The 23,262-nt window shown below is 53.6% G+C and overlaps 2 protein-coding genes across 3 annotated transcripts in view; one reads left to right on the forward strand and one right to left on the reverse strand.

The window, feature by feature from the left end:
- ELK3 (ETS transcription factor ELK3) overlaps positions 1-23,262 on the forward strand; it is a 64,529-nt gene that overhangs the window by 31,886 nt on the left and 9,381 nt on the right. For both annotated transcript variants that reach the window (XM_077845901.1, XM_077845900.1), the window contains exon 3: positions 16,156-16,935. In XM_077845901.1, coding sequence (XP_077702027.1) covers positions 16,156-16,935 — 780 coding nt within the window. The remainder of the gene's footprint in view (positions 1-16,155; positions 16,936-23,262) is intronic.
- CDK17 (cyclin dependent kinase 17) overlaps positions 16,425-23,262 on the reverse strand; it is a 135,063-nt gene continuing 128,225 nt past the window's right edge. The window contains exon 18 of the mRNA XM_077845899.1: positions 16,425-22,924. The gene's annotated coding sequence lies outside the window, so the exon portion shown is untranslated. The remainder of the gene's footprint in view (positions 22,925-23,262) is intronic.

Genomic DNA, 23,262 nt, shown 5'->3' on the forward strand with positions numbered 1-23,262 from the left:
ATATTTTTAACTCATTCCAAAATATTAGACATGGGCAGAGGGGAAAAAAAATGGAAAATGTGTGCAGTACTTTGTAGAAGGCATCAGAACAGAATAGTGTATGGGCTAATTGTATCTGCTTGGGGCTGAGACATTTTAATCATCATTCCTCAAAAAATCTGCCCGCCCCCCCCAGCCCCCATCCATCATCATAGCAAGTTGGTTAACAGCATGAACTCTAGGCTACACTTCTGGGTTTTAATCCAGCTCCATGACTGTGAGTGCTTTGCCCCATCCTTCTTGGTCTCGGCTTCCTTCCTAAAATGGGTATAACAGTAGAGCCTGCACCATGGGGCAGTGGTGGGGGTTAGCTGAGTTCACACATGGTCAGTTCTGAGAACAGTGCTCAAAATACAGTAGGTGCTATGAAGTATTAGCCAGAGGCTTGACTCAGATGATATTTTCCTCATCACCAATTTGAAAAATTCAGACAGCTTCGAAGAAGGAAATTGCGACCTGTGTACCACCTTCCCACACAAGGACACCCAGAAGTGGGGTGAAGTCAGATGCTGGGTTTAACAGCTCCTCTCACATACGAGCTGCTGGGAGTGCTTTGCCATCATGTGTTTCAGTGACGGAGAATGGGTGACTGCAGGTTCTTTACCCAACTGACTATCTTAATATATGTAGGCCGTTTGGAAACTCAATGACTAAGGTGCTTTCATATTTAAATGATGCTTCCTTGCTCCTCTAAGGGGCACCCTTCTCTGTGTGCCCCCACCTTGGAGCAGGTGTCAGACCTCCCTGCACCCCCTGAGCAGCCAGCCAGCCAGCCAGGGCTTTGCACTCAGTGCTCTCCGGGCTGGAGTCCGGGGTCCCTCAGCCTCTGAGTGTCTGCACCGCCATGGGGAAGGGAAGCATGGTAAAAGCACCTTCCCTCTTCAGGGGGTGGGTGAGGATTACATGTGAGCATGTGTTTGGGGTGCTCAGCATGGTGCCAGGCACCTGTTAAGGACACACGCAGTGCTCGTCCCTTCTATTAGCTGTGTCTGTGCAGCTCCCTGCATTGCGTTGCAGTGGCCTGTTTATGTAGCCACACAAAACCGTCTTCACTGTGGTCTTCTGGTTCACCCACTTTTGTTGCTCTGGCACCTAGGAGTCACTTGACGAATGTGAAATGAAAGCCATTGGGTAACATAATGAGGTGGACACTCCCCAAATACAAATCACTTTTATAATGAAAGGTGACATTAGATGATGCTAAACTTGGAATCAAAATCTCACTGCCTGGTATAGTATTAGTGACTGAGGGCTGTCACAACCACAAAGTGTGTGGCTTAGAGCAACAGAAATGCATCATCTCACAGATGTGGAGGCCAGAAGTCTGAGCCCGATGTGTCAGCAGGGCCATGCTCCCTCTGAGACTCTGGGTAGATCCTTCCTGGCCTCCTCTGAGCCTCTGGTGGGGGTTGTCCGTCCTTGGCGTCCTTCACCTTCCACCTGCATTGCTCCAGTCTCTGCCTGTATTGTTGCATGATGCTCCTCCTCTGTATCTCTGTGTCAGAATTTCCCTCCTCTGAGGACACATCCAGTTCCACTGGATTAGGGACCACCCTGATGACTTCCTCTGGACTCAGTTACGTCTGGGGTATGGGGTGGGAGGTTAGGACTTCAACATTCCTGTTTGGGGGACATATTTCGGTTTTGTCATATATGCCTCTGACACTGCTAGGTTTTCATTTAGATTTTCAAAACTACAAAGAAAGATCCTTGGAGATGATGGCTTATTGCCACACTTTCTGGAGGAAAACTGCGTGACGTGGACAGCAGCTAGACTCCGTAGCAGGTGTGAAGCTAGATTCTATGACAGGTCCATCATGAAGGGCCTGCCACGTGCCAGGCACGGTGCTACGTCCCCGGGGTGGAAGCAAAGATGAAGAAGTTGAGTTTGGCCTTGGAAGGAGTTGTCAGGGTCTTTGGGCATTCAGCGGCTCCCCACTCTGGAAAGGCGAGCGACTCTAATAGAGGACCTGGGTGAGAAGAAAAGCCCACCTTGATAGCTCTGATTCTGGCTTAGCAGTGGCCTTGGTAGGAGACCTCTGGGGTTCCTTCCCCTGCTGTGTTTCTGGGGATTGCCATCACATATGCCTTTAGGGAAGGCTTGGAGGGTCAAGGGTTTGCACTGAAATGCTGGCAAAGACCTGCTTCCCCTGCTGACAGCTTTTGAGGAGGCTGCTGGGCAAACCCAGGTAGGATTCCAAGAAAGGAGTGCTGCTCAGGCCAGGACGCAGCATGTTTCATTCCTTGGGCATAGACTGAAGGCCCTGGGTCAGCTTGGAAACATGCAGATGGAGGGAGGAGCCGCTGTCTGAGCCCAGAAGCACAGAAAGCAGAGCCAGTTCATGCCTGGACAGTTCAAGATCTTGCTCCCTAGCCAGCTTGTTGCCCCCAAGTCTCACTGTACATCCCAGGACATGGCTTTATTTGTTGTAGTTCTGATGGTTGGAATTTTGGGAGTACAGTTTGTTTTAATTTTTCTTGGGGTTAAACTGAGTCTTCCAGAAAGTCCCTTCACACCTTGATGCAGTAGTAAGGGTCTCTTTCAGAGATCTGCTTTGTTAACGAGATCGATGACTCTTTTTCACTCCATAACAACTCAGACAGACCTGGTTCTTAAACCTCTCATCTTGGAGGGAGAGGAGAAGGGGGGTCAAAGCCCAGAGTGTGCCCGTGAGCGGCCCTGTGCACTGTCTGTATCCAGGGGTCCAAGCATGAGGGGCATGATGCACTGCTGGGATCTACTTCTTGAGGAGCTTCTGGGAGGTTTTTAGTTAGACACCCAGCTCTCGTAGACATTCTTTCACTCTCTTTCACCTCTGCTTTTTCTCTTCCCTGGTTCAGCCATACATTTGAAGACCTACCCCTTGCCCCTCAGATGGCTCAGTGGCTGGTTGGGGAGACAGACATGCCAGGCAGTGACAACAGAGTGCCAGCCTGGCTGCGATAGCAGCATCCTTCAGGACAGGGCAGGAGGGGAGTAAAGGCAGAGAGCGGGTCCCCGGAGGTCAAGACACCTGCCCTGGTCTGCAGCGATGAGACTGGGTTTACCAGGCTGAACCAAGTTGGGAAAAGATACACTGACAAAAGGAACAGCATGTGCCGAAGGCAGGCAGGCAGAGGCGTGAGAGTTTGCCTTTTGGTTTCCCCAGAGGGTAGTTTCCAGGGCTCTCCAGGGAATAAGGGGGAACGTGGGGTGGGAAGAGTGGGAAACGGGGCACAGAGCTTTCAGGGAAAAAGTTGGAACTTCGTGGCAGGGGCTGGAGGCAGGAGGGTGCTGTGGTCAGATTTGCATTTTAGAAATAAAACTATGGCCCCCTGCCCTTGGCCCTGATGGGGTCCTGCTCTAGTCCCCACCCGGGCCTTTCAGGCCCTGATCTTTGGGGCCGGGTTAGCACACACCCATGTCTCTGGGCTGGCCCTGTGGCACCTTCAGGTCGGGGTGTGCAGGCCCTCCCTGGGCCTGGGCCGGGGTTGAGGGGGACCGCTGTGGCCTGCATGCGGGCAGCTCCCCGAGAAAGCTGCAGCCACAGACTCCCAGCTAGCTGCAGGAGACCTGCAAGCTGACGCAATCCCCGTCCTTTTCCGTCCAACAGAGCTTTTGTCCTTGTTGTTGTTGGCGGGGAGCATTCATCCCCGGGGGGAGGCTGGAAGCTTTGCCAGCTCCCTTCTCATCAGGAGATTGCGATGGCGATATGATGAAAAATCCTCCGGTCTCCACAGCAACATCCCCGCTTATCCTCACAATGTCCCGAACAGTCTTTGCTTAATTGGAAGAGGTTCAGGAGCGCACCGTCAAGACAGAATCATTGGCAGAGAGTTCCTGGAAGTGGACCGCGTCACCTTCTTAACTTAATTGGATAATTCATTTTAAATGGGGCGTGCAATCACGACAGGAGAGTGTTCGTGTTAATACGTATCTGAGATGGCCTGCCTGGGCCAAGATGCCTGGCCCCGGCTGAGTTCGCCAACTCCCCAAAATACATTTTACGAAGATAAAGTGATGTATTATTCTCTGTCGGAGTGGAGAAGGAGCAAAAGTCCAGCCAGCCTTTGCATCCTGGAAATTTCTAGAAGACTTTTGTTGGTTGTGAAAGTCTGCGGGAGACCCATCCATCCTGGGCTCTGTTCAGAAGCTTTTTGTACTTCGACGCTGCCTCCCGGTGCCCAGCCCTGGATCTGAGGGTGAAGGGTCTGGTGTGTTTGTTAGGTGTCTTTTTTTTCCCTTTCTGTCATATCAGCTGCTCATACGATCTGGAGTACAACAGATGGCAACTGCACCTTTGCTTGGGGGCCGAGGGGAACCAGGGCCTTCCTGGAAGCTGCCTAGTGACCTGGGGGTACTGACTGCCTCGTGAAGGGCTTCCAGGTCTGGTCGCAGGGCCCCGGGACTTAGCAGCTGGCGTTGGCGGGGCCAGCCTGGAGGGGGGCACGGCGTGTCGCTCGGGGGGGTGCTGACTATCTTGCACATGCTTACATTTTGCTAGCTTTGCGGTGTTACTCAGTGTTCCCCCAAATAGGGCAGTTGCTAAGAAACACCCAGAGTCTTGGGAGTACCTTCAGCACTGTGTGGATGGGGCTGCTGGGCTCGGCCCTCAGCTGCCAAAGCTCCGGCGGCCTAGCCAAAGGCACTTACGTCAGGCTGTTGCCCAAGCCCACACTGGTTGCCGGCATGAGTGTTCCTGCTTCTGGGCAGCTTCTAGCTGCGGGAAAATTCAGCGGTTGTGTAGACAAACTGACAAAACCCGACATTCGCATCATGCCGCCCACCACCCACCTACCAGCCCAGCTGCTCCTCTGGGCGGCCTCCTCCTCCCCCACCTCCTGCCTGGGCTCTCACAACCCTTTACCTCCGCTCCTACCCCCCACTTTGTGACAGAAGGAGAGGAAGCTCACTTGTAGGGAGGATTCGTCTTGGGCCAGCGCCGTGCTAGATATTTTTACATTTATTGACTCATTTTCTGACACGTGAAACGCCTGTCGTCATAGCTGCTGATGGGCCCATAGTAGAGGTTGGATACGGGGGTTCAGGGAGGTTCAGTAGCGGGTCCAGGACGGAGCCCCCGGGAAGCAGCAAGCTTTCTGACCCCGAGGCCTGTGCTCAGGGTCGTGAAGGGGGACCGATCGCCCAGCTACAGATCCCCCATTCCTAATATTGCTGATTATCACCCTAAGGGCAGGCAGAGAGAGGAGACCAACCCCGGGTGTTCAAAATGACAACAGAAGAACTGCTGGCGGCCTGCTCCGAGCCCAGTGGGCCTCTGGCAGCCCCAGAAGCGCCCACCCCCTTCCCACAGGCCCGGGCCCGGCACCCCTCCGCTCCTGCAGCCTCCTGGAGAGACTCCAAAGCCCCTGCCACGGTCTGGGCCCGGCAGCCGGCGCCCTCCTGGCGTCCTCACACCTCGGCCTCCCCTGGGCGCTCCCCCCTTCCCCGCTTGGCCTGCCCCCGTGTGCGAGCGCCGCGGGTCGAGGGCCCGTCCTCCTTACCGTTCCCAGTTCCGTGCACCCCCTGGCATGCAGTGGTGCCAAATGAATGAGGGGTGGCCCCGGGATGGACAAGCATGAACCCGGCTGACGAGCTTCTCTGCGGCATGGAAGGAAGTCGGTCCTCTGGGAGCGTCAGCGCTGCGGGGGACCCCAGAAGGACCCCGCGTGTCTGGCTTCAGCAAGTGAGGACCGAAGGGGGGCAGGTGGATTTTCAGGAAAACCGGTGGCAGATGCGGGGTGAGAGGGTGCCGGCGGCCCTGCCCAAGGCTCGCCCGCCCCCTGCCCGCCCCCTGCCCGCAGGGCACGCGCCAAGCAGGCGCGGGGAACAGGTTTGCACCCAGAGGCCTCTCGTAAAAATACCCTCGAGTGTTGAAAGGGAGCCGGCAGGGAGAGCAGAGCCTCAGTCCAGAGGAGCAGCCAGGGCCCAGAGAGGGCGAAGAATGCTGGGGTCCCCGGTTGGGGGCCACGGGCTCCCGGGCCTGCAGGCCTTGGGGATGGCGCGGTTGCCCCGGCGTGGGCTGGGAGCCCTCGGGGGCGCCGGGCGCGGAAGGCAGGGGGGTTCCCACTGCGGCAGCGGTGCCGGGGAATAAAGCGATGGCAACCCAGACCACAAAGAAACCTCCCCCGGGAGGCAGCCAATTCCAAGGCCGAGTTGGAGCTCTTTACTGGCAGCACGTTATTCTTAGAAGTTGGAAGCGGGGTGTGGGCGTGTGCGTGTGCAAGAGTGCACGGTGCAAACTTCAGCTTCAGACGGAGGACGCCCGGCTTCACCTGCTGGGCGCCGCGGCTGTGGCTGCGCGGGTGGCCAAGCCGCCGCCTCGCTGCCCGCTCCCCGACACAGGAGCCAGTCGCCCCCTAGGGCTGCCGAACCGGCACCACAAGCCGGCGGCTCAGAGCAACAGCAGCTCTCCTCTCCCGGTCCCCGGAGGCCAGGAGTCCAAAGTCCGGGCGTCCGCTGGGCCATGCTCCCTTTGAAGGCTCTCGGGGAGCATGTCCCTCTCCCTGCCTTCTCCGGCAGCCCCCGCTGTCGCTTCCCTCCTCCTGTGCCCTCTTCCCTTTCTTCTGGTCGTGAGGACTCTGGGCATCGGATTCCATGCCCACCCGAACTCTGTGATGATTCCATCCCGACATCCTTAACTGACCACATGTGCCAAGATGCCGTTTCTAAATAAAGTCATCTTCTGAGCCTCTGGGAGGAAATGAATTTGGGGACGGGGGTGCATACTGTACAACTCACTACAGGCAGGGGACAGACAGTCCCAGGGAGAGGCGGCTCCAGTTGACGGGGGTGGGAGGTCCTTTCAAAGCTGCTTCTTAGGGTGGCAGGTGCGAGGTGGGCCTGCCCACAACAGGTTTGTAGCAGAGCTCAGTGTGGCCCCAGGGGCTCCACGTCCCCTTGGGTTTGATGGCAGGGAATGAGAGGGCACAGATATCGGCAGCAGTCCCATGTTTCCAGGACAGGGGCCGGATTCACTTCCTTTTCTGTTCCTCAGAGCCTAGCAAGGAGCCTTCCATACGAGAGCGTCTGAAATGTTGTTGAAAGAATGCTTGCTTGTTGCAGAGGAGGGACTGGGAGCATGACTCCTACAGTGAGTACTTGTTCTAACTTTGGAGAGAGGACAGTCAGGTTTTGTGTCAGGAAAGAGTGAGTCAGACTAGTGGTCTGGACGGGAACCCAAAATGAGGAGCCGAAGCAAGGGTGTTGGCTGGGAACCGTGGCCCGGAGACTCGCCTCTGCTACTTACTAGTTTGTGAACTAAGCCTGGCACTTCATCCCTCATCTGTAAAATGGGTATCAGAGTGTTGTAGGGATTACGTGGGCTAACCTGTAAGCCCTCGGGAAGCTAGAAAGCGAGGCACCCATAGAGGGAATTGAGATTATTTGAGGGGTGCCTGACTGGCTCAGTCAGTGGAACGTGCAGCTCTCGATCTCAGGGTCATAAGTTCAAGCCCCATGCTGGGTGTAGAGATTGCTTAAAATATGCAATCTTTTTTTTTTTTAAGAAAGAATTTAGATTATTGGAAGGCAGACCGTAAGGAGCAGACAGTGGTATAATGGGGATGCCATGTAATTAGATCATTGCTGGCTAAGTGGCATTGCCCTGGGTGAGAGGTCATGTTTTGAGGATCTGTATGAATACAGCACTGACATATATTGATTTTTTGGGGAAAAAAAGTTACCCCGTGCAGCATTTTTGTTCTGCTTTTAGAGATGAGCAAACCAAGGCCTGTAGACGCTCAATACCCTTCCCAAGGTCAGAGGAAGGAGAGAAACTGGGATGCGAACCTAGGTCAGTTCACACAGTGCTGGTTCCGTTTAACATCTGGCCCATTCAGGCTCAGGCCTGTGGACACTCAGAGATGCTGTGTAGTGCTCCCCGTGCTCCCCTAGGAGCACGTCCGCGGCTCAGCGGGGGCCATGAGCAGGCTGTGTATGTGGCTGCCAGTTCCTGCTGTTTGCCAGTCACCCTTATCTCCCGAATGTCACCCACTTCAAGGTGGGCTCTTGATGTGTGGTCTGCTGCAGCGGGTCCGCCCCGGGCCCCTGGAGCCTCGTGCAGGGTGACCCAGCAAACCCGGCACCTCCTCTGCCCTGGGGGTGGACAGAGGCAGTTCTGTTTCCAGCCACGGAATAGACCTGAGGGAAGGCCTGTCTCCTCGGGGGAGCTGGAGATGGTTCCTGAGCAAGGACCTTGCTTCCTGAGCACAAAGCTGGTTTTCCCGGGCTCTCTGCAGTTGGCCCACGATGGCTCTGGAATGTGGAGCCTGTCGTCCCGGCCACTGGACTCGAACAGCAGCCTGTGCACCAACTGCAGCTGCTTCTGGGCGGGCGGGGGGTGGGGAGGTGGGGTGGGGAGTGACAGCACTCCCCGCCTGGCTCTCTCCAGAGAACTGGTTTAAGCCTCGGCTTCACCAGTTACAAGCTGCGGGGTTTTGGGCTAGTGAGCTTTTTAGAGCCTGCTTCTTTTTTGAAAAGAGGGAGAAAAGTGGGGCAGGGGGCTTATTTTGACAACCAGTGCATATTAAATGCACGCTATTTAATGTGAAGATGCAGACAGTGAAAAGAAATATTACCAATCACTGGCAATCCTACCACCTTTAAGTTTTATTATACATCTTTGGAGATTAACTTTTTCTTCTTTTATTTAATATATATTATATATATTATACATATATAGTTATTCTGCTAAAATAACAGAAGCATTCCATGAGTACAGGTGATGTTCTTTTTAAGGCATGGGGCAATGTTAGCGATATATTGTCCTCTAAAATAGCTACGTGGTCTTCCACTGTAAGGCCCTCCCGTTATGTAACCAACCCCGTGGGACAGGAAATTAGATCTAACCTCCCCATCAGCAGCCTTGACTTCTTCATCTTTAGAATGGGTTCCCAGAGCTCATCTTGCCTGCAGGTGGCTGTGCAAGCATAGCACACTGTAGGCGCTCAGAAACATTGGCTTCTTTCCTTGGCCCCTTCTGGCCACAGGTTCCTTTCACGTTAGGGTCTCTACTGTGGTGAGACAAATGTGCTCAAAGCAGGTCCATCCTTCCTCCCCTGCCTGGGGATCTCGGTGACAGGAGCCCAGGGCCAGCAGCCTGCGTTGCCTGCTTCCCTCCTGCCCTGCGAGGCCAGGGGGAGTGGAGGGGATCAGCTGGGGGTCTGGGTAGTGTCCCCTGCACCTGCCGCCTTCCTGCCAAAGCCACTGTGGCCTTCTGGGCGGGACACCCAGATTTCATGTCTGCTGCCCCCGGGGCTGGTCCCCCACTCCCCGAGCCCTGAATTAATCGGAGTGTGCGAGGTGTCCTTCGAGGCACATGGCAGGCATTGCCATGCGAGGCGTGATATACTGAACGCCTGGTGTCTATTTTTTGTCTGAACCCAACTAAATAAAACATCATGTTTCCCCTGTTGGTCGAGATATATAAACCAGATGTGATTCTGTCTGCCATACGCCCCAGCCTGGTACCCAGGACTGCGGACACAGAAGGGGAGATACGCACAGTCTCTAGGAGGTTTGATGTTGACTACTCATTTGTCCCTGGAGTGGCTAGAGGGTGGATTTTTTTTAAAGATTTTATTTATTCATGAGAGACACACAGAGAGAGGCAGACATGGAGGCAGAGGGAGAAGCAGGCTCCCTGTGGGGACCCTGATGCGGGACTCGATCCCAGGAAGGGATCATGGCCTGAGCTGAAAGCAGATGCTCAGCCACTGAGCCACCCAGGCGCCCCTAGAGAGTGGATTTTGTGTGTGGTTTTGTTTTTGCTTAGATGGGATGATAAAAGTAGTAGCAGCAGTAGTAGTAGTAATAATAATAATAATAATAATAATAATAATAATAATACTGTTGTGTATTGTGGGCTTGTCATGTGTGGCTGTCTCAGGTATGCTGCTGTAAGCTTTATATGGATTACCTCATTCAATCCCATGAGGCAGGTGGTAGACCAGTCCCCATTTCATAGATGGGGAAACTGAGGCACGTGGCCGCCCAGAGATAGGAGTGGCAGTGGAACTCAGGCAGTTGGCTCTAGAACCACCCCTCCTAATCCCAGTGGCAGCCTTCGTGACAGAGTCAAGTGGGTATTTATGGAAGGGTCTGCACCACCCTGTCCTCTGCAGCCCTGCGCTGCCCCTGCCGCGGCCGCTGGGTGGGGAATGGGTTGGGCCGTGAGGAAGGCGCTCCTCCACCACCTTTCCTGACGTTTCTCAGTTCTGAGAACCTGAGACCGGAGGGCAGGAGTCCTGCAGTCCCTGGAAGGCCTCACGTGGGGGGAAGGCGAGGGCGCCTATCCAGCCGGCCGGGGGCTCCTGCCGGGCCCGGGAGCAGCCTGCGGAGAAGCCTGAGCGCTGGGAAGTCCAGTGCGTGACCTTACCTCAAAATTGGGGTGCCAGGGCAGAGCCAAGGCACGCAGCACCGATTTTGCGGAGTCCGTGTGCGGACAAGGGAAATCCAGGCTGTTAAGCCCTCCCGGGAGGAGGGGGTTGTAGGCTTCTGCCTCTGGCCGTCGGCCGTCCGGGGGTTTCCGGCTTGGCAGCGCCAACAAGGGAGCGCACGCAGTTATGCCCCGGGACGCATTCAGGTGGAGCCGCGCCGGCCTGGGGCCAGGAGGACGGCGTCTCCGGCCGAGCCTCTGCTCTCCCGCATGGGTCGGGGCTCTTCACGGTGAGGGTCCTGCAGACACGCAGCTCGCTGGGGTACCCAGACAACGTGGGCACCCAGGAGGTAAATGGCGTTCCCCGAGCAGCCCTCCGTTGCCCGGCCCTGCGGGTCGAGGGCTCCTGTACCCAGGAGACCCGCTCCGGGTGCACCGCTCCGTGGCGGCAGTAACAGGGGCCCCATGTTTCTGCCCCGCGGCCCGAGAAGGAGCCGGGTGTGTGCACACAGCTGTACGCACACCTGCGGGCACCCCTGTTTTCACCGGTAAAGCCTGCAACCTGTCCGGGTAACCGGCAGCCCTGAGTGGGGGGAGAGGTGCCCCCCCGGCCCTTGGGCCCCTGCGATCCCCGGGCGCCAGCCTGGAGGTGGCAGCGTGGGCCCCAGCTGAGGTGTCGCCGGGTTCCTCCCTCGGGAGCCCCCGTCCCTGCTGCCGGGACCCTTGGCGAGGTGTCCCAGGAGGCCGCCCTGGGAGTGACACACTCGTGGTGGGACAGGACGAATAGGGAGACCGAGCCCGCATGTGGAGGGAGGCAGACGTGCGCAGCTGTTGTCAGAAGCCTCGCTGGCGAAGTCCCTGAGCTCGAGGACGCACGCAGCAGGGGTCAGGCCACCAGGTGACCGGAAGCGACACACCGTTGCGGGGCTGGGAGGAAGGGGTGAAGACGCGGACTTTCTGTAAATGCTTGGTCGCCTTTCATGGAGAGAGCCTGGCCCGACGCTCCTGTGCCTGGGCGGCCCCTCCATCCCGGCGGGGCCCTGGGACCAGGCCGCCCGTGCCAGCTTGTGGCCGCAGGGGACGTGCGCCCTCCGCGCCTCAGTCTGCCTGGCTCCCAGGCGCCGATCGTGCTAGTTCCCGCCTCTCAGAGCATTAAGTGAGGGAACGGTGGTCGGGTTCTTGGGCCACAGCCTGAGCCGTGACACGTGCTCAGCAGCTACTACCTGGGTGTCCTCCGCGAGCCCCCGGAGGGGCAGACCTGGGAGGGAACCTGCCTTCAGGGACACAGAGACCGGGGTCTGCCTGGCACCTTGTACCCCCTCTATGCCTAGCCTCGGTCCCGGGGGGTCCAGCTTGTCCAGGGAGCCACATCTGCCCCATTTCTCCTGCTGGACCACACCAGCAGGGCCCGGCCCGGTTCTTTCCAAAGGCTCCTTCCTCCTCGCAGTCAGCTCCCGGAGTCCTCTCCATCCCCGGCCCTGGGACCTGTCCCCAGAAAGCCCTGCCGGGCCCCCCGGCCGAAGCCGAGCGCGAGGTCCGTGGCCGAGGCCCCGGTGTACCCCGAGGAGGCTTGCGGCCTCGCCACCCGCGCCCTCCACTGAGGCCCACAAGCACGTCGGGTAGACCCTGAGAGCCTTCTGCAAAGTGCAATAAGGGAAAGATGAACACTGAATGATTTCTCTTATGTGTGGGATCTAGAAAAGCAGAAATCTGGGGCACCTGGGACGCGGACTTTCGCGGTTGAGCGGCTGCCTTCAGCCCAGGGTGTGATCCCGGGGTTCCGGGATCGAGTCCCGCCTTGGGCTCCCCGCGAGGAGCCTGCTTCTCCCTCTGCCTGTGTCTCTGCCTCTTTCTGTGTGTCTCTCATGAATAAAGAAGTAAAATCTTAAGAAATAAATAAAAAAGCAGAACTCCTACAGAGAGGATAGAGTGGTGGTTGCGGGGGGCTGAGGGGCAGGGAAATGAGGAGGTGCTGGCCGAAGGTAGGAACTTCCAGCCACAGAATGAGTCCGTCCTGGAGAGGCGAGGCATGGACAGTGACTGTGTTAACGATACCGTACTGTGCACTCGTCAGCTGCCGAGAGAGTAGACCGTAAATGGGGCCGCCGCCGCCGCCGCCAAATCATAATTACATGAGGTGATAATCTTATGGTGGTAAGTATTTCACAGTGTACACATGCATCAAATCTTCATATTGTACATCTTAAACTAATGATGTTTTGTTTTAAATATTTTATTTATTCACACAGAGAGAAGCAGAGAGACAGGCAGAGGGAGAAACAGGCTCCCCATGGGGAGCCCGAGGCAGGACTCGATCCCAAGACCCTGGGATCATGTCGAGCCAAAGGCAGACGCTCAATCACTGAGCCACCCAGGCGGCCCAAACTTCACGATGTTATATGTCAATTATCTCAGTAAAGCTGGGGGAGGAAGAAGATTCCTCATGTTCTTTTTTTTTTTTTTTTTTTTTTTAAACAGCTTCATTGAGGTATAATTCACAGACCATCCCATTGACTCATGGGAGGTACACAATTAGTGGCTTTGAGTATATTTCCAGAGTGGTGCATCCAAAACCACAGTAAATTTTAGGACATTTTCCTACCCTTCCTCCCAAACCCTTACTTTTTAGTGTCATCCTCCCATAGCACCTCCAAATCCTAGGAAATGACTCTTTTGTCTCTATAGGTTTGTCTATTCTGGACATTTTATAGAAATGGAATCAGTCACGTACATGGCCTTTCTTTCACTTAACACAAGGCATTCAAGTTGCATCCACGCAGTTGCATGTGTCTGTATGTCCTTCCTTTTTATGGCTGGATGATAGCCTATGGTTTGAATATACCATATTTTGTTCATCTGTCAGTTGATAGTCATGTGAGTTCTTCCTCGTGTTCTTTTTTTTTTTTTTTTTTAAGATTTTATTTATTTACTTATTTGAGAGAGCGAGAGCACACAGGTGAGCCAGGGGAGGAGTGGAGGGAGAGGGAGAGGCAGAGTCCAAGTGGAGTGTGGAGCCTGATGCGAGGCTTGATCTCACGGCCCTGAGATCATGACCTGAGCAGAAATCCACTGCTCAAGGCACCCAGGCGCCCCTTCTTTATGTGAACACATCAAAGCCCTGCTCTTTGAGACTACTTTTCAATTCCCAGTCACTTTTTCAGGAGGGAGGGGCCTTTTTGTTATTTTTATCACAGCCCCAAATTACTCCTTGGTTTGCTTATGCATATAGCCCCTGCTTGGACATTATATTCTGAATACCCAAAATAAAATTAAAGGTTAAAATTAGAGGTTTTAAAAGAAACTTTATGGGGTCTTTGGCTCAGGTCATGATCCCAGGGTCCTGGGATCCCACTCAGCAGGGAGCCTGCTTCTCCCTCTCCCTCTGCCTGCTGCTCCTCCTGCCTGTGCTCTCTCTCTGTCAAATAAATAAAATCTTTAAAAAGAAAAGAAACTTTACAAGAAGTGCCTGGAGAAATGATTGAGACCATACAGTTTCACTTTTCTTCTGTGTAATTATTTATTTTTCAATTTTTACTTATTTACAAATTTATAAAAATTAAAAACTTGTACTTTTTATAAATTTATAATAATGAATTTTATCATTTACTTCTTAATTATTTATTGATCTAATCATTCAGTCCGTTTTGATAGATGTCCAAACTGGCTGAAGACAAAATAAGGTTTTTACCTAGAGAGAGAAATATTAACGAAAACCAGAAATATGACTAAGACCCTGCCCTGAGTGGGGCGGCACCAGTGACCCTTTATTTAGCCCTGTTGTGCCAGGAGTGGACTTCCCCCAGGCCTGTTGTCTATCCACGCCCGGTGGGTGCCCACAGAGGCTGCCAAGGAGGCTGAGGTGGAACTCCTGAGTTTCTCAGATTCCTCTGAAGGTTTGTAAGCGGTTTTTGGCTTTGCTAGTGATGAGTGTGCAGTTGTGGTCAGGTGGGGGTAAATGGCACTCAGTGGGTTAAATCGCGGGCCCCAGCACCAGGATGCCGGGCCCTACAACTGTTCAGTGTTGCACCTAACGTGCTCAGGGGTGGGAGCCTCCCATGGGCTGGTGCTGAGCGAAGGTTCTCCAGGATTTGCAGTACTGGGATTTCTGGTGCTGGATGGGGACGTCGTGTGTCTCTCCTGAGGGACTCCTGCTCAGAAACCTCAGGGGCATAGTAACCGTGCCCTCCCCTCCTGACTGCTGGGTAAAGTCACCTCTGGGATTTGATGATCTGTTTAAGGAGGAAGCATGCACGTGGGCATGCTGTAAGGTAACAAGGGGGAGGTAAAAACATAATATACTTAGGTTTATGAGCCGAACCACGATCACAAAAGGAACATCAAAATTTAATTACATTTAGCCTCTGTGGTATATTGGAGAGTTGCTAAGAGAGTCGTAGAGCCTAAAAGTACTCATCACAAGGGGGAAAATGTTAAACTAGGCGCGGTGACGGATGTTAACTCGACTTGTGATCTTACGCGGAACGCCTGAAACTGATGCGGTGTGACGTGTCAGTTGCGTTTCCATTTTGAAATTTCACCCCAACTAAGGGGTTCTTCGGCGCTCTCCACCTAAATTTTTTGTGGAAATCTGAAAAAGCTTCAGAATGAGAACATCTTGGTGGTTCTTGATGCTCAGTCCCCATCTCTGAGCTTGCTGAGCTCAGGTCGTAGGTGATGTCCCCCACCCTCCAGGACGGGTGAGTATGAGAACAGGTCAGAGCTGGCGCACAACACCTGGTATGCAGTAAGTGCCCAACAGGGGTTCTAAAGTTCTCCCCTAAATGACTTTTTTTGTTTTTGTTTTTCTTTACACTGATACCCAGGTCTGTTTGCAAGGAAACATCCCAAGTCCCTTCCCCATAGGATGGCGCCACCACTACCTCCTTTGTACCCCACAAACATCTGATAGATACTTGCTGATGTTCCGATGAAACCAACCTCAGGGACAGTTGACAGTCTTTCATACGAAGTCCATTCTCCCTAAGGGGTTCGGAAACTTTCGCAGTGATTAGTGGTGTTCATTTCTGTCCTACCGTGTGAGGGCTGGGGCCATAGCCTGAAGAGCCAGAGTTCGATACCAGCAACCAAAAATCCTGCAGGAGTGATGTAAATCTTAAAAGGAGACAAGTTGTTTTTCCCTCCAGTGGCTTTCTTGGCAGAAAATTAAAAAGGGGGAGAAAAGGTTTCACGACTTAAGAAAACATTGTGGTGGCTGCTGATAATAACTTAACATTTCTGTGACGCGGCCCAGCTTCCAGAATGCTTTCCCGTTATTATTTCGTGGAACCCTCACAGGTCCCAGAGGCAGGTCAAGGCCTCAGCACCATGGGGCGGCTGAGCCAGGGCGGCCTGTGTCACGCACCTGCCACGCGGCTTCCCGGCCTTAGTCAAGCGCTCTCAGCTGATTTTTCTTAAGTTTTCAGAGGGAGTCTCCTAATCTAGCGTGGAGGTGGCCGTGGTACCTTCCCTTTCGGATTGGTCGCCGTGCAGATGATGTGAGATGATGCAGGGCACGGCCGGCCACGTGGTATGGGCACGGCGAAGGGTGACCGCTCGGCGTTGGTTATTAGGCGCGATGACCCTACGTCACCGATGACGACGGAGACGCATCATCGGCGCCACCGGCAGGGCTGCCAGGCCAGGCTGAGGCCTCCTCCCGCGGCTCCTGCCAGTGGATGCTGCCCCCATCCCCTGGCGACAAGTGTGTCCCCCCTCCCTGCTGCACTCATCTTTTCACTGTCTCCTCTTCTGTTCACAGAACATCATCAAAAAGGTGATTGGACAGAAGTTTGTGTACAAGTTTGTCTCTTTCCCGGAGATCCTGAAAATGGACCCCCACGCGGTGGAGATCAGCCGGGAGAGCCTTCTGCTGCAGGACAGCGACTGCAAGGCGCCCTCCGAGGGCCGGGAGGCCCCCAGACATGGGCTGTCAGCCCTCAAGAGCACAAGCCGCAATGAATACATCCACTCAGGCCTGTACTCATCCTTCACCATTAATTCCCTGCAGAACCCACCCGAATCCTTCAAGGCCATCAAGACGGAAAAGCTGGAGGAGCCGCCGGAAGACAGCCCTCCCGTGGAAGAAGTGAGGACTGTCATCAGGTTTGTGACCAATAAAACCGACAAGCACAGCAGCAGGCCCGTGGTGCCCCTGCCCTCCACCTCGGAGGCCTTCCTGGCCTCGCCGGCCTCAGCCAAGGTCTCCTCCTTAATGTTGCCAAATGCCGCCAGCATTTCATCCGCCTCGCCCTCCTCGTCTCGGTCCCCGTCCCTGTCCCCCAGCTCGCCCCTCCCTGCTGAACACAGAAGCCTCTTCCTGGAGGCCGCCTGCCATGACTCCGATTCCCTAGAGCCCTTGAACCTGTCATCGGGCTCCAAGACCAGGTCTCCATCTCTTCCCCCAAAGGCCAAAAAACCCAAAGGCTTGGAAATCTCCGCACCCCCGCTGGTGCTATCTGGCACCGACATCGGCTCTATCGCCCTCAACAGCCCAGCTCTCCCCTCGGGATCCCTCACCCCAGCCTTCTTCACCGCACAGGTAAGAGCCGGCCCTGCATGGGGGAGGCGCCCTGACTCGGTGGCAGAGCAGAAAGGCAGGAAAGAGCACGCAAAGCCACCTCCTCTGTCCTGCAGAATGTCATCTCAGGGCCCGCAGGCCAAAGTCACGGTGTGACTGTGAAGGGAAATTACTTTTCCATCCCCAGACCAGGGCGTCCACAGGAGAAAAGGTTCAGGGTAGTGGCTACGGTGCGACGCCTCACTGGTTTCCTGCTTCTAGTGGCTGAAAGCGACCATGCGCCCTGGCCATCGAAGCAGGTGCAAACAGTAGTTTCCCAGGGAAGGTCGAGCAGGCCAAGTGACATTTCATGAAGGCATTTGGGCTTTAGGACTGATTGATTGATTTTTTTTAGAGGGGGTGAGAGAGGGAGATGGAGGGGCAGAGAGATAATCTTAAGCAGGCTTCACGCCGAGCGCTGAGCCTGACGTGCGGCTCGATCTCACGACCCTGAGCCGAGATCAAGAGGCGGACGCTTAACCAACCCAGCTGCCCAGGCGTCCCTGGGCTCAAGGGAATGTTTATGACGGGGTCCTCTCTGGGGCACTTGAGGAGTGGCCCTTAGCTTCTGCTAAGGAGGTCGAGGTTGATCCTGCCACTGCCGCCGGCGGCGTGGGTCTGCGCTGCCCTGCAGTCTCCGGCAAGAAAGGGAAGGCTCTCCCCCCCCGGCCCCCCGGGCTCCCCAGGAAGAGCGGCGCTACCCTGAGAAAACCCGGGTCCGCGTAGGGAGAGGAGAGCAGGCTGGCCCGCGGGATTAGAGATTCTCCAGGGTTACGAGCGCCCACGAGAAGGTGGCCTTTCCCTCCAAAGGCGACGGGAAGCCGCTGCTCCGGGGCGGGCGCTGGCGGGCGGACTCCCGTCCCTGCGGGTGCTGGCTCGGGCCGCGGCCCGGGGCGTGGGGCCGTGGATGCTCGTCCTCGGAGCCGCTGCCCTGCGCTGTTAACGTCGGGGTGATGCTGGGGCCGAGAGGCGGGGGCTCCTGCCGAGACCGTCCTGAGGGCCGCGGCATCGTAGGGGTTCCCGCCTGCCGGTCGCTCGCGCCCCTTTGGTTACTCTTCCCGCGGGCCACCAGGTCCACGCGGTTATGGCCCCCTGAGGTCCACGAGGCGCTGAGGCGGGGCAGCTCGGGCACACAGCTAACAGCGGTAGAGGCAGATCTGAACCCAGCTCGTCTGTTCCAGAATCCATGCTCTTCAGTAAAATGTCCTTGGCAGGAAAACACCTGGCTGTCCTGATCGCAGCCGTCCGTGGAGTCGGCCCAACAAGCGAGGGCAGCTCTTGGCCGTTCTCCCCTCCGTGGCTGCTCCCAAACTGTGGCCCAAAGAGCCCGCGTCCATCAGGCTTGTGAGCTGGTGGTACTGAGGGAGCCGCCCCGGCCGGGAGGGCTTCGGGCTCAGGTACCGGCCCGAACGGGCATGGAGGGGTTTCTCAGGCATCATCTGATCAAACAAAACCATCCTGTGACTGGGGGCCGCTCAAGAAGTGGCTCAGAAACAGCGGTTCCTGAAGCAGCTGAGAGAAGCAACTGGAGAAGTGGGCCAGGGTGGGCCATCTGAGGATCTCCCTCCCGCGGCCTCCTTTGTGTTTACTGGTCAGGTTCAGGGAGGCCTCAAGCCAGACCGGGGCCAACCCTGATTCCCGTGTCTGCCTTCTGGGTGCGGGTAGCCTGTTTCTCCATCTCTGAACCCATGCCAGTGCTGTGGTCTCAGGCGAGCAGCTCAGGCCGGCCCTGGGGTTTTGAACCTGCACTCGAGGAATTTCGGGTGGCTGTGCGCAGTGGGACTGAGGGTGGTATGGCTGGGCTGAGGGGAGCAGGGACCTGGACATGAGGTGGGGAGAGAGTGCGGGTATAACCTCAGGAGACGGGCCTAAAACAGAGGAGGGGAGAGCATAGGAAAGCTGGATGCTTTAATGGAGGGCTTGGGCCTTGGGCAGACCGTAGAGCATGGTCCTCAGCCCTGAATGGTCCAGGGCTTCCCAAGGAGAGAGAGGCTAAGGGTTAAAATCGATGATTTTACTTGAATTTGGCCAGCTCCAGAAGCCTCCAGAGATAGTTGCCTTTTGTTTGAGGATTTGTTTCTAACCCCAAAACAGCACTGTCATGGGTTCTGTTGGCGTCCACGAGAGACTAAGATTTGTGATGTCTGTTGGTACAACAAAATATTAAACTGACATCCTGATTTCCTCTTTTATTTTCTAAAGCCTGAGAAAGACTTAACTACTATCTCAAATTACCAAATCAATCTGCAAGTACTTCTGGTTGAGCTGCTCATGCACATCCTTTTTAGTCAGTAAATGGTTACTATGTTCATTTGTTCATTGGGAAGATAACTGTTAACCACCTCCTGTTTGCTAGTGATTGTGGGGTATACAGAGGCGGGCAAGATAGTTCCTGCTCTCATGAGCTTATAGCTTGCTGTCCGGTAGGTGAGGAATGTGGGGAATATAACTTAGGCGGGGGGGATGTGAAATTGCAGAGGTCCCTGAAAACTAGATAAGGAACTCAGACTTGATAGGAAACTAATAGCTTGCTGGGGTTTTAAATCAAGAAAAACAAAAATTTTTACTAATATCTTTCAACAGGTAATTATCAAGTAGTATTTACAAATCATTGCAAGAATTTCAGAAGTCCATACAGGGCCTATTTTCAAGACCATAGGACCTAGCCAAGAAAAGGCATACAGACACCCAGGAGCACAGGGCAAGAGTCAAACACATAGTGCAGAGAAGCTCACATCAGGAACAGAAGAGGGCAAAGATCATTTAGTTCATGAGAACTGAGCACATATTACATGTAAGCTGCTGTGCTTGGAGCTGGGGATACGGACATGAGTTAGTCTCTGATCATTAGGAGCTCATAACTTGCCTTAAATTGTTTAATATGCTATCCCAAATCAGTACAAAAGAAATACAAAGGAGGAAGGCATTAATTTTGCTGGGGCTGGGAAAGGATGTTGAGAGGGCTTCATGGGAGGCATGTTCACACTTGGGTCAGGTGTTGACGGATCAGTAGCAGTCCATCTGGCACATAGGGTGAGCAGGGCATTGTAGGCAGAGGAGCAGCTTGAGCCAAGCCACAAAGATGTGAAATAGCTTAGTATATTAGGGGCAGGACAGTAATTCAGTGAGGGGTGGGGAGGATAAATTCCAAAGGTGAAAGGGTCGGAGATGGGGCTGAATGACATAGAGTTCTTTTAGAAATCAACCTGATGACGGAGATTGGGGTGAGGTGAGGCTGGAACCAGTCAGGATACTGTTATATTCCAGATGAAAGACAAAGAGGATCTAGATCTGAGGTGGTGGCAGTGGGAGGTGGTCCCAGGAGACAGACTGAGAGACACAGGACCTGGTGACTGAACCAAGTGTGAAGGTGGTAGGGGAGAGCCGGGAGCTGAGTATGAGGAGCTTGGGAGGAAGAATAAGCTCCTGGTGAAAGGTTGGTTACAAGTTCATTTTGGGCCATGTCGAGTTCGAGAAGCCTGTAGGACATGAAGGAGCAAACATCCAGCTAGAGCTGTGGCTAAGGAGTTTGGGACTGGAGATAAAGTTAGGGAGTCACTAACATGGAAGCGTGCTTAAAATCATGGAAATGGATGAGATCACCTATGGAACAGGTCTAGCCCAGGGAAGTATGGGCTAGGTGGGCAGGGAAGTTCTGGAATGAGTGCTAAAGAACTTGTAGGTTGGAAATCTATAGTGTTCAGGACCTAGAAGCAAAGTAGGAGGGTTCATAGAGAGAAATTAAGCAGCATATGATGTCAGGTTATCGGGGAACCTAGAATTGTGGCTAAGGAATTTTTCCCCCGGAAACTGAAAGAATTTCAAGAAACATAGTATCTTAGGGTGGCTGATTTGGTGGCGGTGCTCAGAACAGATTGGAAGAGAGACCAGAGGTATGTGGGCTGGTTTAGGTGGCATTTATTGAATGCCATTTCTAAGGTGATAAGGCCGTGAATGTAGCAGGAATGGAAAGAGAGGGGGGCATAAGAGAGTCAGTTCCAAGAAGGATCCACAGGCCGTGTCCAGAGGTGGTAGCAGTGGGAAGGCATTCTGCATCTCAGGGACTAGGATGCTGGGTCGGAGACAGGGCTGTGAGTCCAGGGATCATGTCTTGTTTGATCATTGTATTTCTGGCACCCGATACCATGCACTCAGCCAGTATTTCTCAAGTGGACAAACAGGTGGTATTGTTGATAGAAATGGAGGAGTCGTAAGAAACCCTAGATTTGGAAAGAAAGGGAGAAGTTCCAGTTTGAACATGTGGGGCATTCCAAGTGGACACGTCCAACAGGTGACATGTGAGGGAATGTACCTAGAGCCCCAGCTTGCTTCAACTCATCACGTATTTAGAAACTTGATACTGTAGGAGGAATAAAGATGAGCAAGGTACCTTAAAGGTGACAGAAAGAGGTATAATAAGAATATGCAAATTACCATGCTAGGAGGCAGAAAATGTGAAGGAAAAAAGTGGTTATAAAGTGTGATAAAGATTTAGGAAGAAGAGAAATGTCATATTTTGAGAGAAAAGCAGAGGAGTCTCCTTTGAGGAGGTCAAGTTTTGATGGGCAGAGGTAGGCAGAGGAGGGAGGAGGAGGGGGTCTGAGGGCCTGGCCGAGGCAGAGGGCCATGAACCAGGGCACTCGGAGGGGCATGTCTGGGCAATGCCAGCTCACCAGGTTTAGCTCAAACAGGCAGCTTTGTAGGCGACTCTGTATTGTGTGGAAGATCTGAGTTGAAAGGGATGAAATGAGATCCTGGTCGGAAGGTCTTTCCCCTTGAACATCACTGTCCTTTGCCTCGGGTCCTAGGGCATCTCCTTTCCCTGCAGCTGATGATCAGGAACTCCCGGTCTGCCGTTCAAAACGGCCCATTTGCTAAAATATTTTTTGGTGAAGGCAGAGGAAGCATGCATTTTGCTTGTGGCTTCTTTCTTTAGCCTCCAGCTCTTAGGCTCAGCCCCCCTTGCCTGACTCTAGGAGCTTGCGGAAAGAGGCCCTGAAAACACACTTTACTGCGGACTACCCAGGGTGGGCATGAATAGGGACATTCCTTAACAGAGCAACCAAATAGTTTTCTTTACAGCCACAGGATCTTCAGGGAGAACAGAGATGGGAGGGAGGAGAGCGAATGAAATCACTTCACAGTATTTATTTGCATATATTATAAAAGATATTCCAAATGTATTAAACATGCAAAACAGAGGACTACTGTATTCTGAGTACATCCTGTATCCCTTAGAAACAGATGTGCAAACATCTCACATCCAGACCTGGGTACATATTTTAGACTAAAATAAAAATTCTACACTTCATGTATTGCTCACAGGATGAAAAAGGAGGGGATGTTTATTTATGGCCATGAATAAGAGAAAGATGTTTTGTAGTCTAGAAGACTTAGGTCTCTTTTTTTTTTTTTTTTTTTTAAGACTTAGGTCTCTTAAGAGCTTTGGGACCTCCCCGTTGGCAGGTAAAGTGGGAGACCCTGAACACCCTGGTTTTTGAATGTTAATGTGGCGTGCTGTGGTTAGAATCTGATTCCGGAGTAATGTGCAAACACGGTAGTTCTCTCATGACCTGGGCTTGTGGACTTGAGCCTAATATGAACGAGAGGAGCCTTGACGGTACCGACTGACCTGACTGGTCTCAGAATGCTGAGTACTTCTGGGTTGGACATTGAGGATTTCTCCCATGAACACATGAGATTCACTAAGGAGGCCGGGTACACTTGTAATGAACACTTCTGGAGCATTTGCTCTGTGCCGGGCACGTATGAAGAGCTTATTTCATCTTCCCAGCAATCCTGTATCGTAGGTGTCTTTTTCCTCCCCATTTTTTAGCTTTGGAAACCGAGGGATAGAGAGGTTACGCAGGTCAGGAGTGGTGGTCCTGAGGTCGGAACCCTGACAGAGCCCGTGCTGAACCATTAGGTCGTAGTCATCAGCCCAGATGGCCCGGTATCTTTGTGAAACTGCCTTGGATTAGAAGTGCGAAGCTTATCCAAAACATGTATTTATCCTAGTAACCCCACAGGTCATTTCATGTGTAGGAAATGCTGTGGAACCAACGACTCAAATGACTTGGTATAAATCAGTTTACCTTTCAGCACCTTCACAGTTTGAGAACCTTTGGATGTTTGTCTCCTTTTCGCTGAACAGAGCAGACCTTTCAACTTAGGTTTATGCCAAGAGTTCTCGATAATTAACGAAGCTGCTGAGGCCAATTCTAGGAAAAAATAACACTTCAGCATCCAATGTGATGCAATCTGCAATGCTGGCGCCTGTGCTGTGGTTCTTCTTACACAAAGCACCTT

Source organism: Canis aureus, chromosome 13, assembly GCF_053574225.1.
Source record: "Canis aureus isolate CA01 chromosome 13, VMU_Caureus_v.1.0, whole genome shotgun sequence".
NCBI lineage: Eukaryota > Metazoa > Chordata > Mammalia > Carnivora > Canidae > Canis > Canis aureus.